The following is a 13,969-nucleotide window of genomic DNA, read 5'->3' on the forward strand; positions in this document are numbered from 1 at the left end:
CTTTAACTTATTATAATAGTTTTACAATTACCAAATATTTTTACACAATGTATCTGAAAATAGATAAAGATAAGACAATACAGACAAAGAAAAAAGGAAAACATTTCGATGCATTCTTTTTATAATAGAAATATTCATTTTACTTGCTTTGCACGTAACGCTGTCAATTTGTCTGTTACTTATTTAAAATTTTCACATTGTTCTATGTCTTAAAATTAGAAATTAAAGTTAGTGACCTAAAACTGCACTAGTATATTACAGTACAAGGTAAAAAATCAAAAGTTTCACACAGGCGTGTGTCGAATTCGCACGATGCTCGTGAGGTCCCACAAAATTTTCATAAATATAATGGGGTCTAGGGGCTCGTGAAAAAAATCTTAGTGATTAAAAGGGGTCGTGACTGAAAAAAGTTGAGGAAACCCTGATCTACAGTTAGTACCTATAGACTTTCTGACAATTCTCAACGAATTTTTTAAAAAACTGTGTTATGGGAGCCACTATATCTACACCTCTTCTATTCGGACAATCTCGGTTATAATTAAACCGAAGGCATCTTAGTAGGAAAAGGAATCTCTTGCAGGACATTTTTTTGTGTGGAATATATCCATTTCATTTGCATCTGTTGCCCACAGAGCTTTTACATCGACAGGATTTTTAAACACCACATATGCACATAAGTCTCAAAAGTGCTTTGATTTCATATTTATTCATTTTCTTTACATCGTGCTCACATACAAATCGCTCCTGAACAGACTCATTGTACATTGAACTGTCATTTCTATCATGTCTTTGCCTTTAAGCAAAGACCAGGAATCCAACAGTGTTGATGCATTGTTTGAGTAACCTGCATTTCCTGGAATTTTGAAGATGACATTTTCAGAGCTATTCCTAACATTCATTTGAAATTTGGTTTCCTTCCATATCGAGCCATTTTTACCAACATAATTTTCATCATTTTATTCTTTTTTTAATTCACTATCTAATTTAGTGTTTATATCATTGTCTGTTGATGAATTATGACCACTGTTGTATTCTTCATCAATTAAATCTTCTTCCTCTTCGCTGAACAATTCATCATCTGTTCAAATGCTTTCTAACATATTTCTCAGCTTTTACATTTCTTTATCATAACTTAGATGCCAGGCCATGCTGACTAAATTTGAGGGAAGCGAGAAGGCGTGCAGGTGCCACATACTCCAACGGTAGTATTCTGAGAGAAGTATTCCAAGAATCAGTCCATGGACTTTACAGCTTCAAGAATGTGACCACGAATTCAACTACCAAAGGTTTCACCCATTTCCAGAAAAGAGTTTTGGAGATAAGGAACAAAGAATATACCTCGGGTATGAGATACCCAACGCATGTGCTTGCAGGTTAAATTGACTTGCCCCTGTAACCTTATTTTTTCCAAGCACTTCATGTTACATTATGAAAAAGCTATGGCAGTTTCTTTAAAATTATTTACATATACAGAAAATTGGTAACAATATATCCTGCAGTTATATTATTAATGTATGTTTTGATATTAATCAGCTCATTGTTTGCTTTGTGTTCATGTTTATTCTCATATTTCTCTGTGTTGCTGTTTGTCTTAGCATCAGTATTTGTGGAACTATTATATTTATGTAAACACTTGTATAAGGACTTGTATTTCAAAACACTGTGCCACATTTGTACTTTACTTTTTACATTGTAATTGTAACAATATATTTTGTGTCTCAGAATATTAGCAGTGTAACAGTATTAGTCTTCTTGCAAATACTGTGCCATACAACAGTAAAGTCTACCATAACAATCTAGTAAATACATATATTCATGCTGCACCAAAATAATGTTATAACCCTGTCACTTATTGCAGAAAAATTAGCCATATGCACTGCCAGAAAGAAACTAGTGTTTTCTCACTAAGTTAGCAGCAATTCCCATATGCTAACATCTTGGTTAGGGAGTCACCATCAGCATTTAGTGCTACTAATTTTCATCATGTTACATTCCAACTTTTTCTGTAGTAAATTTGTTTAATAGGTTAAAAATGCTAACTGTATTTAGTTACTTAAAACTTAACAGTTTTAACTGCAGATGCATTTTATTTCCATGTGTGATTTAATTGAAGATAAAATTATAACTGCATAAGTAAAGTCTTTAACTTTTATAAGTGCAATTAAACAGTTGGTAAGTGGAAATATTATGGATCAGGCATTGAGCACAGCTACTGGATGCCAGAATTGTAAACTTCATTGCTCATGTATGTATTACCAACTCTGAAACTTATCATACAATTTTGCTGTGCTGTTTATTAATATCAATTTTATTTCTAGTTTGTTCTCACTTTCTATTTTACTGTATGCCCACATTTTTTCTCTTGTGTTATAAGAGAGTGAAAAATCTGTTACCATTATTTTATAACAGTATGGAGATTGTATTTAAATAGATGCTTATTTTGAACTACACTGGTGAAATAAATTAAGAGAATTTTCATATTTGATGTACGATACCCAGAACTACTGGACAGATTTTAATAAAACTTAATGTGAACATAGATTGATATAATACAAACAAAATAAACATTCAACAGTTATAATAGACACACATGTTCGTGTGTAACACTCTTGGGACTCTGAAGCAGGGGTTGCAGAAGACACAAAAGAAATGGGTTAATAGGGGGTGTGGTCCCCTCTTACAGCCACACAGGCCTTGCAGTGGGATGTCATACTGGAAATAAGGCAGTTTATCAGTGCCTGTGGCAATTGGTCCCACTCATTCAGCAACGCTGTTTTCAGTTCCTGGATGGTTCTCGGAGAGGGGTTGCGAGTTGCAATTGCCCTCCCCAGAGCGTCCCAAACATGCTCCATAGGATTGATGTCTGGAAACCTGGCTGGCCAATCCATCTGGCGAATATCCTCACTCTCGAGAAATTTGTCGACCAAAAAAGCTCTATGTGGCCTTGCGTTATTGTCCTGTAAGATGAACTCTGGGCCCACTGCATCCCGGAAAAGGTGCACATAGGGCTCCAAGACCTCATCCCTATACCTCACACCAGTCACAGAGCCTCTGTCAAAGATGTGGAGAGATGTGCGGCCATCCAACATGATGCCTGCCCAGACCATTACACCATCACTGCCATAATTGTTGATTTCACGGTCATTGGAGGGTAGGTAGCGGGTCCCTGGCTCTCTCCATATGAAAGTAGGGCAAGAATCGGTGTTTAGGCGAAAACGGGACTCGTCGATGAACAGAACGGTTGCCCATTGCTCTGTACTCCAATCACTATGCTGCCTGCACCATGCTAATCTGACTCTCCTGTCCATAGACGTGAGTGGGACGCAAACAGCCGATCTTCTGGCAAGCAACCCTCTCTCATTCAGTCTTTTGGAAACAGTCACCCTTGTTACATGGGTTCCTGTGGCTGCATACAGGTCCTGAGAGAGCTGAGAAGCTGTAGCCTCTTTGTTACGCCTCGCTAAAATGGACAAATAACAATTTTCTCTAGCCGTCGTGGCTCTTGGACAACCTTGCCCAGGCTTTCTCTTGATGGATCCAATATCCTGGAACTGTTTCCATAGGTTGCACATGATGCTGGGCATTAAATTGAACTCTCTACATGTCTGAATTTGCAATTGGCCTGCCTCTAGCCTTCCCACAATTCGCCACCTCATTCCATCATCAAAACATTGGTGGTTACTCATTTTTACTGTTCCGATGTGAATTTAACTGATTGCTGCAAGATAACACCAAGAAATTCGCCGAGGTGTGCTAGCGACGGCAATTCGTCTTACCCTCCATGTGCTTTATAAAGCCTGTTTTTCTGCTGGTTCTGGCTACACACATGTGCACTCTGACGTATTTGCCTTACAAGATTTGCATTTTTATTTAGAAGCGGTGGTTTTTCCTTCAGTTCAGTTCTTTTCATGCAATTTGATAAAATATGCAAATTTTCTTAATTTATTTCACCAGTGTAGTTCTGAACATGGTTTTGAGTAGATGTCTGTTTCTAATCTCATATAATTATTCCTATCAATTAGCATCCCATACTAGTTTGTCAAGATGGAAATTTCAAATCCTTTCTGTTAGATTCATGTCCTGTACTTCAATACCGATATTGGCCAACCATTTGGAGTTTTGGAAGTCATGCTCAAACAGCTATTGCTAACATGGCTCGTGGCAGACTACCTGATTTACCCTATAAAAGGTAAGATTTTATGTACAGATACTGCCCATTTATTTGGTAGCATAAGGATCAAAATCTTGTAAAAAAAGTACAAATCTAGTCTTTTCTTCAGCTTGCAAGTGCATTTTGCTGGGAAAAAATGTCATTTTTCGAATGCTTATGTATGCTAAGAAATATATGGTATATGTGCTATGTAATGATAAAAGACCTACCCGTCTAAATTTATTTGAATTTTATGTCAGGTGGGTTTTAGTTATAGATGAAAAGGATCAAAATAACAGACCATAAAAATATTGGAGTTATTTTAAAACATTTATGTGGAACATTATATTAGCTGTTATACTTAATTTTGATGTTACCTTTTGGACATTTGTTGATGGCACACAATAAATAAATCCTATTCAAAGCTCTTGGAGGTCTTTTAACAAAAGTAGAAACTGAAGTAGAAATGTGGAATATATTAGTTTATTAACTGCTACATTGGCTAATTAATATTATGTTAATAAAGTTTAATCATAATGAATAACAGGAAAAGTAAAGTGTGATTATTTAAACTTCATTTTCTCAAGTATTGTTAAATGAATAATATTTTAAATCTATAAAAACAAACAAAAAATATGTGTGTGTGTATTTAGGGAAAGGCATATAAATTTTTGGCAAATTTTTTAAAACTTATGTTTTTCAATGAAATTTGCTTGTTAGATTTTTCTCTTTTGGTAAATCATGTTCCTTTCTAAAGTAGTAACTGCCTTTTTATTTCCTGAATTATGAACTGATTGTTTTAACTGGTTTGTGAAGCATTCTTCATTTGTATCTTTCTCTTCAGGCAACCTGCAATTAAAATTACTGTATTAAAATATTTCATTATCATATTTTGATCAGTAGTATAAATCTTTTATGTATTTCACTACATCAACTAAATTAATATTCCTGATCAGTTTATCTATGTGTTTTACTGCATCTGCAAGTGCTATTAGAGTAGTCATTCTGCGATATTGATACTGAAGTTTAAGTGACTTAACAAGATCTAAAGGTTGTGATTTGCTTGTTGTAATAGCAAGTAAAAAGTAAGATTAAGGATATCATTTAGTCAACTTTACTTAATAAGATGACATGGAGCATTATCCAGAATTAACAGAACTTTCTTGCTTGGAAAAAAAAAAAAAATCTGTTTTGAACAGTAGCATCTGTCATCCAGTATTTTCATTTTTTATATTTTTCTTCGAGCTAATATAAACTGATTGTTTATGCTCCTGTGTTAGAATGGCACCGAAATGGATGGCGTAGTTTCGACTGTAAATATACTTAATAAATTCAGTCACTCTCGGTCTATTTAAACCAAACTGAATACATTTAATAATGTAGCATTATACGTAAACATTTAGTAATAATTCAACAGTACAGATAAGCTATAAAATAGGAATTACAACCGTTACAAGTCAGCTACGCTTTTAGCGACCGTATTCTACGAACGACAAAACTGAAAAGCATGTTGCCAACGTAGGGCAACAAAAAGGTGGAAATTAATTCGATAGGCGTGGAAGTGAACATACTCCCACCCTATCAGGTTTAGTCCTGATACACAGGCAAAGGTGAAAGTTTATTAATTGGTCTTTTGAAGACAGTTTTAGTTTTGACTGTAGCTACGCGAACTAAGCCGTCCTTGCCCGGACGGACATCGATGATCTGTCCTATAGGCCAAGCTAAAGGTGGAGATCCATCTTCGATGACAAGAACCACCGTGTTGACCTTTAAGTTGGGTTTAGTACGCTCGATAGGCGTAGAAGTGAACAACTGATATTTTTTAAACATCTTGATCATACCCAAGTAGCATGGCAACGTCATAACGATGTTGCAAACTGGTCGCGAGTCGTGTTGCAAAAACGTTGCAATATGTCGTCTTTAAGATGCGCAGATGTCTGTGAAACTCCACTGTTTTGCAACCGTTGCAAAGACGTCTTTATTACGTCTTTGCAGATGTCACATAGACCTTGTTATTGCGTCTTTCGCAGGTGATATTTTGGTTGTGAAAGCATCATATCACAATGACTTAAAGATGCATACATATATAATATTTTCTCCAGCCAGGCAGTCCAAAGCATCATCGATGTGAGGTAACGGACAGATGTCCTTTTTAGTTACCTTGTTCAATTTTCTGTAATCGACACAAAAACGCCATTCACCGTTTTTCTTCTTCACAAGCACAACTGGAGATGACCATGGACGCTCTAATGGTTGTATCACATCTTCTTTCAGCATTTGTTGCACTTTGTCTGCAATCACGCCTCTCAGTGGCTGACACACAGTATGGTTTTTTTTTTTTTTTTTTTTTTGATTGGTGCACTGTCACCTGTATCAACCTTGTGCTTCACAATATTGCATCAGGATTTTTTCGCAGTACTGTTAAAGTAAAAAATGTCACTAAATTCATCTAGTAGACTCAATAGCTCGTCTTTCTCAGCATTGGTCAAATCAGTATCGAAAATTTCTTTTAAGTTTTCTTGAGATAACCTTTTCCTGGACCTATGTTGCTTGGAACCTTCTGGACCCTGACCACTTAGGGAGCAAATAGCGTCGTTTTTTATGGTTGTTAAACAGCCTACATTCGTCCCTTTCGGTATTAGTTGGGGTCATCGAGAACAATTAGTTACCCATAATTTACCACAACTATCCTCTATAGTGACAATTGAAGCTGGTATCGATAGTTCTTTTTCGCTCATCAGAAATCTATTTCCAACAATCGTAGCTCCATCTGCTTCCCGTAGTTCTGAATTCAGGGCACATATTTGCCTTGCGGTGTTTGCTTCAATTACATAATCGGTTGTGGCAAACAAGGAGGGCTCTGACTTATTTAAATATTCATTGTCTGAAAGGATTTCTGCAAGTGTAAGTTCTTGATTTCCACAATCGATAAGAACATCAGTGGCACGGAAAAAGTTCCATCCAAGTATCATTTGATGACTACATTCAGGAAGCACAAAGAATTCAAACGGCTTCTTAGTCCCATTCAAATCAACTTTTATTACACAGCGTCCCGAGGCGGCTACAGTTTTACCACAGGCAGTTTTCAATACAGGTCCATTCTCAGCAAACATAGGAGCATTTAGCTGTCGACGTAACTGTTCGGATATGACAGAATAATTCTTTTTCAACTTGGCTGTGGTGTACGTCGGAGGATTTTCTCCATCTGCGGCCTTACCTCCTGTATAGATCGCTTGAGCTAGTTTTCCTCATTGGTTCGGCGTGGGGAATGGCTAGAACAGCGTACTGGTGACTGCGATTGTCAGCGGTTGATAGAGCATCGCGGATACATGCGAGTTAATTCAGTATCCCTGTCCCGTCGAGGGTTGGATGTCTTTGCGGCTCTTGCATTTTCAAATATCTGGCATCTACAGTACCTCAGAACATGTCCTGGGCATCCGCAATGAAAACAGAGAGGCACAATATCATGAGTCTCCACAGATCTGTCCTACGTTGTGGAGCAGTTCTCTGGCTAGCTTCACGTCTTGGCTGCGACCCAACTGGAAGTGAACGTTGGGTAGTGTTTCTGCTTCTCCCTGATCCTGCGAGTGGTACCAGTGCCTTTATAACTTCTTCCTGGACTACAGATGCTATGTCATTCGGTGCTACTGGTTCTAATTCCATGTAGCCCTGAACTTGCAGCAGGACCTTTTGAAGCTCTTCCCTGATGGTGGCGTGCGCTATAGACCTTAGTCCACCAGCGTCTGCATCGGCCGACAGCGCGGAGACATTAGGCAGTCTCTGGAATTGTGATCTGGCGATACATCTTCATCGAAGGCTTTCTATATTATGGCAGCATTTCACGAAGGCATCATCGCTGTCATAGTCCTGGGACGACAGGACCTGGTACAAGTCTTCAGCAATACCTTTCATGATATGGGCCACTTTCTCGTCTTCAGACATGGATGGGTTCGCTTTTCGGCAGAGAGCGAGAACATCTTGAATGTAAGCTTCAGACGTCTCATCGATTTGCTGGGCATGTGTGAGTAGTACTCGTTCAGCTTGGTGCTTTACATCAGCTGCTCGGGAAAAAGTGCTCTTAAGAGCAGTCCTGAAAACAGTCCAACTGGTAAATGTGTCTTCATTATTATTGAACCACTGTCGAACGGTTCTGCCAAGGTAAAAATTGACGTTTGCCAGACACATTTGATCATCCCAGTGGTTATAGTTGGCGATTCGATCAAAGTCCTTGAGCCATCTATTAGTATCTTCTTGGCTGTCTTCGGTGAATATACACAGGCTTCTGGGTAGTTGGTACGTCAGGATCAGCATTGGTGCGACATTACTCGAAGAGGAACTAGGGAGGATTCTGCTCGGTTTCCTTCTCATCAACCATCTTTCTCGATCTTTTACGCGGATTCTGTAAGAGTTCAACCTTGGGAGAACGTCCTCGAATCCGCAGGCTTCGGCATAACTCTGCCGTAGTAACTGAGAAATACTCGGTGCCTCCACCAAACTGTCGCATAGATGAGGGGATCCTACAAATGAACAGGCAAGTACTCAAGTCTAAAGTCAAGACTTTTTATTAACTCGAATTGAATGAAGAGCTACTTATATACAGCTAGTGAACATGCTGGAACATTCCAGACTCAGAATGGTCTGGAAGAATAAGAAAGAAATTTACATAAATAAGAGAACATTAACAAGAAGGAAATTTACATAAAAACCAATAATCAGGCATCTTGCCGTTGATGGGTTTCGAACCCGGGACCTTCGGGTTTCGAGCCCTGTGTCTTCTCTGCTAAGCTATGAGGAGCTCATTCGAAAAGAGCAATTTTCGCTACAATATGATGAAAATTCCCCTCGTACTTTTTTTCTTATGGGTAATATTTGCCAGTGCTGTATTCCTGTCAACCACGTCTGTGCTCATTTGAAATTAACCAACATGGTTCATAATAGTCTTTGTTAAGTTCAAGTGAATAACAAAGCAAAAGAAGCTAAACCTGTCCTCTAAACCGGAGTTATTAATCATTGTATAATGAACAGAAGAAAATTATCTGCTGTCTTGATTTTGGGGGAAATCGGTATCTTTTTGTCTACAAAGACCAAAATTTAAAGTAAATCCTTTCTTATCCTATGTAAAAATTTATGGATAATGCCAGAATCGGATGGATATCTTTCATTTTTTACATCTCTAAAAGCGGTTTGAATATTGTCTGACCTTTCATCGCTGTTTATCACTGCAGCTGAAATATTTTCTGATAGTTTGCCTTTAGTGATTTCAGTAGAAATTCCATGCCAGAATGCAAATTAACTCGCATGTATTTAAGATGAGTTCTTTAGATTATAAGACAGCATGTTCTGCCTCTCGAGGCCACATTACTAGGTTGCTAGTTTAGATAAGATTTTTTGTCTTCGGCCTTCCATGGTAAACTCCGATATTGAATCTTCTTACTGTTTAATTTAAAAGTTTTCTTACAGTATGATACTGAGGAAATCATGAGTAGGGAAGGAAAGCATTAATACATGAAAGTGCTTCTAAAATAACAAAAAAAAAAAAAATTAATAATTAAGGTACACAACATTTGTGCAGATAAACTTTATAATGTGGACCATATATTGAAGTAAAAAAAAAAAAAAAAATATCTAAAAATAACAACTGCTTAAATATCTGAATAAGATTTCATTATCATAAAATTATGTACATGAAAACTAGTATTGAAATTAATGTGCGTCAGAGTTTCACGGCAGAAAACTATTTCAATCTGGCAAAGGAAAAAAGTGAAAAACTGCGAAGGAAATGAGAAACGTGAATAGAAAGCAAAGAGGAAGAGAGATGATTTTAACCTTTTTTTAACTTTTATTTGAGATTAAACCATTATCGTAAAATTTATGTCAATAAATGAATTGCATAACCGAGCTTTAAGACAAGAATTGGTGTAAAGTCTACAATGTGCAAGAAAAGTAGTAATTCTTACCCTCAGCCAACTCGCTCTTTATTTATTTACAGGAAACTTTGACATGTGGCTACAATTCAAAATTTCCTAAAAGTGGGAGCTCTGGGAATTTTAGTGGACTTCAAGAGTCCTTCATTTCTGTCGTCTTTGCCACATGCTGGCCTCAAGAAATTAAGGACTTGTTCTCACAATAAACCCGAAGAGCAGTCTGTCTGCAGTTATCACTAATGACTTAAAAGCTTTCCTCTAGAATGGAATAAAAACAAAAGCATATAGCTCTCCTGCTTTGTATCCAGTTGAAGTTTTGGTGTAGGTAAAACTGAATTCAGCTTTTTTGTCTACTTCCAAGAGCCTCCTAACTGTGTCATATGATGTATAGGGGCCCTGGAAATTTAAAAGAAGACGGATTCTATTATATATATATATAGTATTTATTTAAAAATACATCGTCTTTTAAGTTTAAACACGTAAATATAGTTCAGCAGCACATTCAAGGCCTCCTTAATCTTTCGGGCCCCTATGCGACAGCATTCTTTGCATACCCTTATTTACGTCACTGGTTTATGGCCTCTTCCAAGTTGAACTCGTAATTTCTCCTTCTCTTCAAATCTCTTAATCATGGCCCGGATACCTTTAGTAGACATTGGTCCATGCGGTAGGTTCTTTCAATGATGAAATTCACAATCTGCAACGGAAGCATTCCTATTGTTTTCGTAAAACAGCTTCACCAATAATGCACATTCAACTAAAGAGACCGTCATTAGTACAGCCGGAAACATGAACTTAAACATGACAACATTGGCAAACGTTTTATACCCTAACCTGTTTTGCATAAAGCTTCCTATCTTCCCAAGCATGCAAATGTCAACATTTTTCTCCTACAACTGACAGCTTTTCCCGGTTTTGCATTATATTACTCATAATTCTTGTTCTGGACTGTTAATATTGTTTCTGTATCCTGTTCTGGTTGTGTATTGTGTTAAATTTCATGTTTTTTTCCAAAAGGGTGCTCTTTGGTGGACAAATTGGAACTAATTTTTTTTTTTTTCGAAATTCTGTGAGCGCATCTCGTATATAGCTCATATACAAAATTTCGTTGCGTTCTGTTCACCTGTTTGCGCTGTAGGATACCATTTATAGGGAAAATTTAATTATAACCACCCAGAATATTGAGGAAAGGTGAGAGTTCAAAGTTGGAAGACATGCCTTATCAGTTTTATACAACACGTGTTGAAAGAAAAAATTTCCTGTATTTCTAAAATTATTTTAAAAACTTGACTTACAAAAATGATACATGAATGTAATAATGTGTGATAAATTAATAATTAATTTTATAGTTTCATCAGTTTTCATCAACCTAAATGGAATATCTTTGTTAATACATTAGAGAAATTCTGAAGATGAAAGATGGAGGAATTGTAGCACTGGATTGGCTAGAAGCAGATAATACTAGGCATATTGTGATATTTTTACCTGGTGTAACTGGATATAGTCAAACTGAATATGTAAAAAGTTTAGTCCCTATTGCACAAAAACTTGGATGCAGGTATGATTTTCATAATTTTGTGTGTTTCTTTTAATTTTAGCCGTATTTTGTATTATAAATGCTGCCTAATTTTATCAATATTTGGGAATGAATGTTCATATAATTTTTCATATGAAAAATTTTATTTTTGAAGGAAAAGCGAAGGTATAACTTCACATTAAACATGACATTTCTCATGCTTGCATTTATTTGTCATACTTAAACAGGAAAGTTATATAACATAGAGTTATACCGATCTGTGGATTGTAGCAACCTGAATTTGGGTTGTTTCTTAAAGAGGTATGAACAAGACTGAAAAGAGTACTGTTCGTCTAAGATTTAATTATATATCTATAATTTACTCTTTACTGCTCATTTCCATTAATATCATAGACTGAAGTGTCTATCCCTGCTTCTAGTGTCCATGATATTGGTAGGCTGTTGAGAAGTTGTCTTCTGAAAAATGTAAACTGTAACTTGTTTATCAATTGTTGGAGAAAGACGATGTTTAGGTCTTATTAGGAAATTTTATGAGCACTGAAAAAATAATTTGCAGGGTGGTTATAAAAAAAAACTTTCCTGATATGTGAAAGCCTAGCGACCCATCCACTCAATTAATTGAAATGAAATTTCAGATATTGTTATTTGAAGGTATGTGCTTAAGATTGTGACTATTTAAAATACTAGAGCTCTCACAGTTGCAGTTACAGAGAAAGAATTTCGAAATTTTTGAATGGCAACACCACTTTTTTCCTTTGCAAATTTATCAGCCTTTTGAAAAACCATAAATGCGGTTGGAACACACATATGAAGAAAATTGCTGGTTTGATACATTTGCAAAGAAGAGCATTGTAAAGGATAGTCAACATGAGAAGGGAAAAAAAAACATTTTTTTTTAATTACTAGTTGTCAAAATATTTACAACATTTCAAGATAGAGTTATCTCCTTTAACTTTGTAGTTTCGTGGCTAACTTCACTCTGATGGATTTCTGGTTCTGGGATTATCTGAAATCTAAGGTGTACACATCAAATCCATGAGATTTATCAGAATTGAAAAATCACAAAATACTAAGTTATACAGATTCATCCTGCAGTTTTACATTCGTCATTGTTGTTAATATCTCCATGATCTGCAAAGTTTGCCAAGTTGAAAACTTTTAATTCCAGTAAGTGTTTCCCCCTCTCCTCTCTTGTGTTGTCATTGGTTCTTTACAATGTTCTCCTTTGCAAATGTTTTTCGCTGGCAATTTTCGTCGTATGTGTTCCAATGTCATTTATGACTTTTCAGTATGCTGATCAGTTTGCAGGGAGGGGGTGTTGCCATTTAAAAGTTCCGAAATTTTTTCACTGTAAACATAACCGCAAGAGCTCCATTGTTTTAAATCATTACAATCCTGAGCACATAACATCAAATAACTATATCTGAAAGTTCATTTCAATTGGTTAAATGAATAGGCCACTAGGAGTTCGTATACTGGGGAAGTTTTTTTTATGACCCCTCACTGTGTGATTTATTATACTAATTTTACATGGTTTTCAGTTTATAAAAGACTTAATGTGCTATAGCTATTTATTCTATTTTTCGATGTTATGGAATCAAATAATGTGTCTTTCTGATGTTCATTGTAAGGTTAGTGTAAGCTACAGTGATTTTGAAATGAATAGTCTTGTGTTGTAAGTGATGGTTATTATGATAACTTTGCCTGTAATGTGTCCTAGTGTGTCGTTTCTAGTAATTTATAACCAGTAAAAAGTGCTAGGAATTATATGTCTTTGTAATAATCTATATATAGAAAATATAAAACTGAGTATGTATGTTCTCCAGTTTGAATTGTTTTCAGGAAAATAAGGTAGTAAGGAGCAAAAGCAATTGAACATTGTACCCTGCCTGGTTAGACAAATTACACCATATAATGAGGTCTGTTTTCATTTTATTAGTCCAAAAGATTATTATTTAAATGATTCATTAAATTGCTGCCTGACAGCTGGATACTGAAAGCTAAGTATAAAAGGTAATACACAGAATACTTGATATAAAAAATTATAGAACATTTCCAGAAGCATTGAAACATTGATAAACTTTAAATATTTAATGTAATCTATTAAGAAGTAGAAAGATTTGTCTTAATGAATTTGTGTTGAATTTGGTAAATCCATTTCACCATGACAATAATGTGTTTATATTAATGCTAACTTGTTTTATAAATGCAGTGAAATTACACTGGTGTGCAAAACTTAAGCAACAGCAGGGATTTTTGCCATAACTCCACGAGAAATCAACTGAGAGACATGAAATGCAGAAATGAAGGAGAGTATTATGTACATAAAGGATGACGAAAGCATCGGAGCTTAAAAAG

General features: G+C 36.0%; 1 protein-coding gene across 3 annotated transcripts in view; it reads left to right on the top strand.

Annotated features, from left to right (window-relative positions):
* Positions 1 to 13,969, top strand: part of LOC118202604 (phospholipase ABHD3-like) — a 178,091-nt gene that overhangs the window by 39,121 nt on the left and 125,001 nt on the right. For all 3 annotated transcript variants that reach the window (XR_015038854.1, XM_085808892.1, XM_085808893.1), the window contains 2 exons: positions 4,023 to 4,189; positions 11,474 to 11,632. Coding sequence is in view for 2 of the 3 variants with exons in the window: in XM_085808892.1 (XP_085665018.1) it covers positions 4,023 to 4,189; positions 11,474 to 11,632 (326 nt within the window). In the remaining variant the exon portion in view is untranslated. The remainder of the gene's footprint in view (positions 1 to 4,022; positions 4,190 to 11,473; positions 11,633 to 13,969) is intronic.

This window comes from Stegodyphus dumicola, chromosome X2 (assembly GCF_044657685.1).
Source record: "Stegodyphus dumicola isolate Sdum_Otavi_A_Nest chromosome X2, ASM4465768v1".
In the NCBI taxonomy this organism is placed as follows: Eukaryota; Metazoa; Arthropoda; class Arachnida; order Araneae; family Eresidae; genus Stegodyphus; species Stegodyphus dumicola.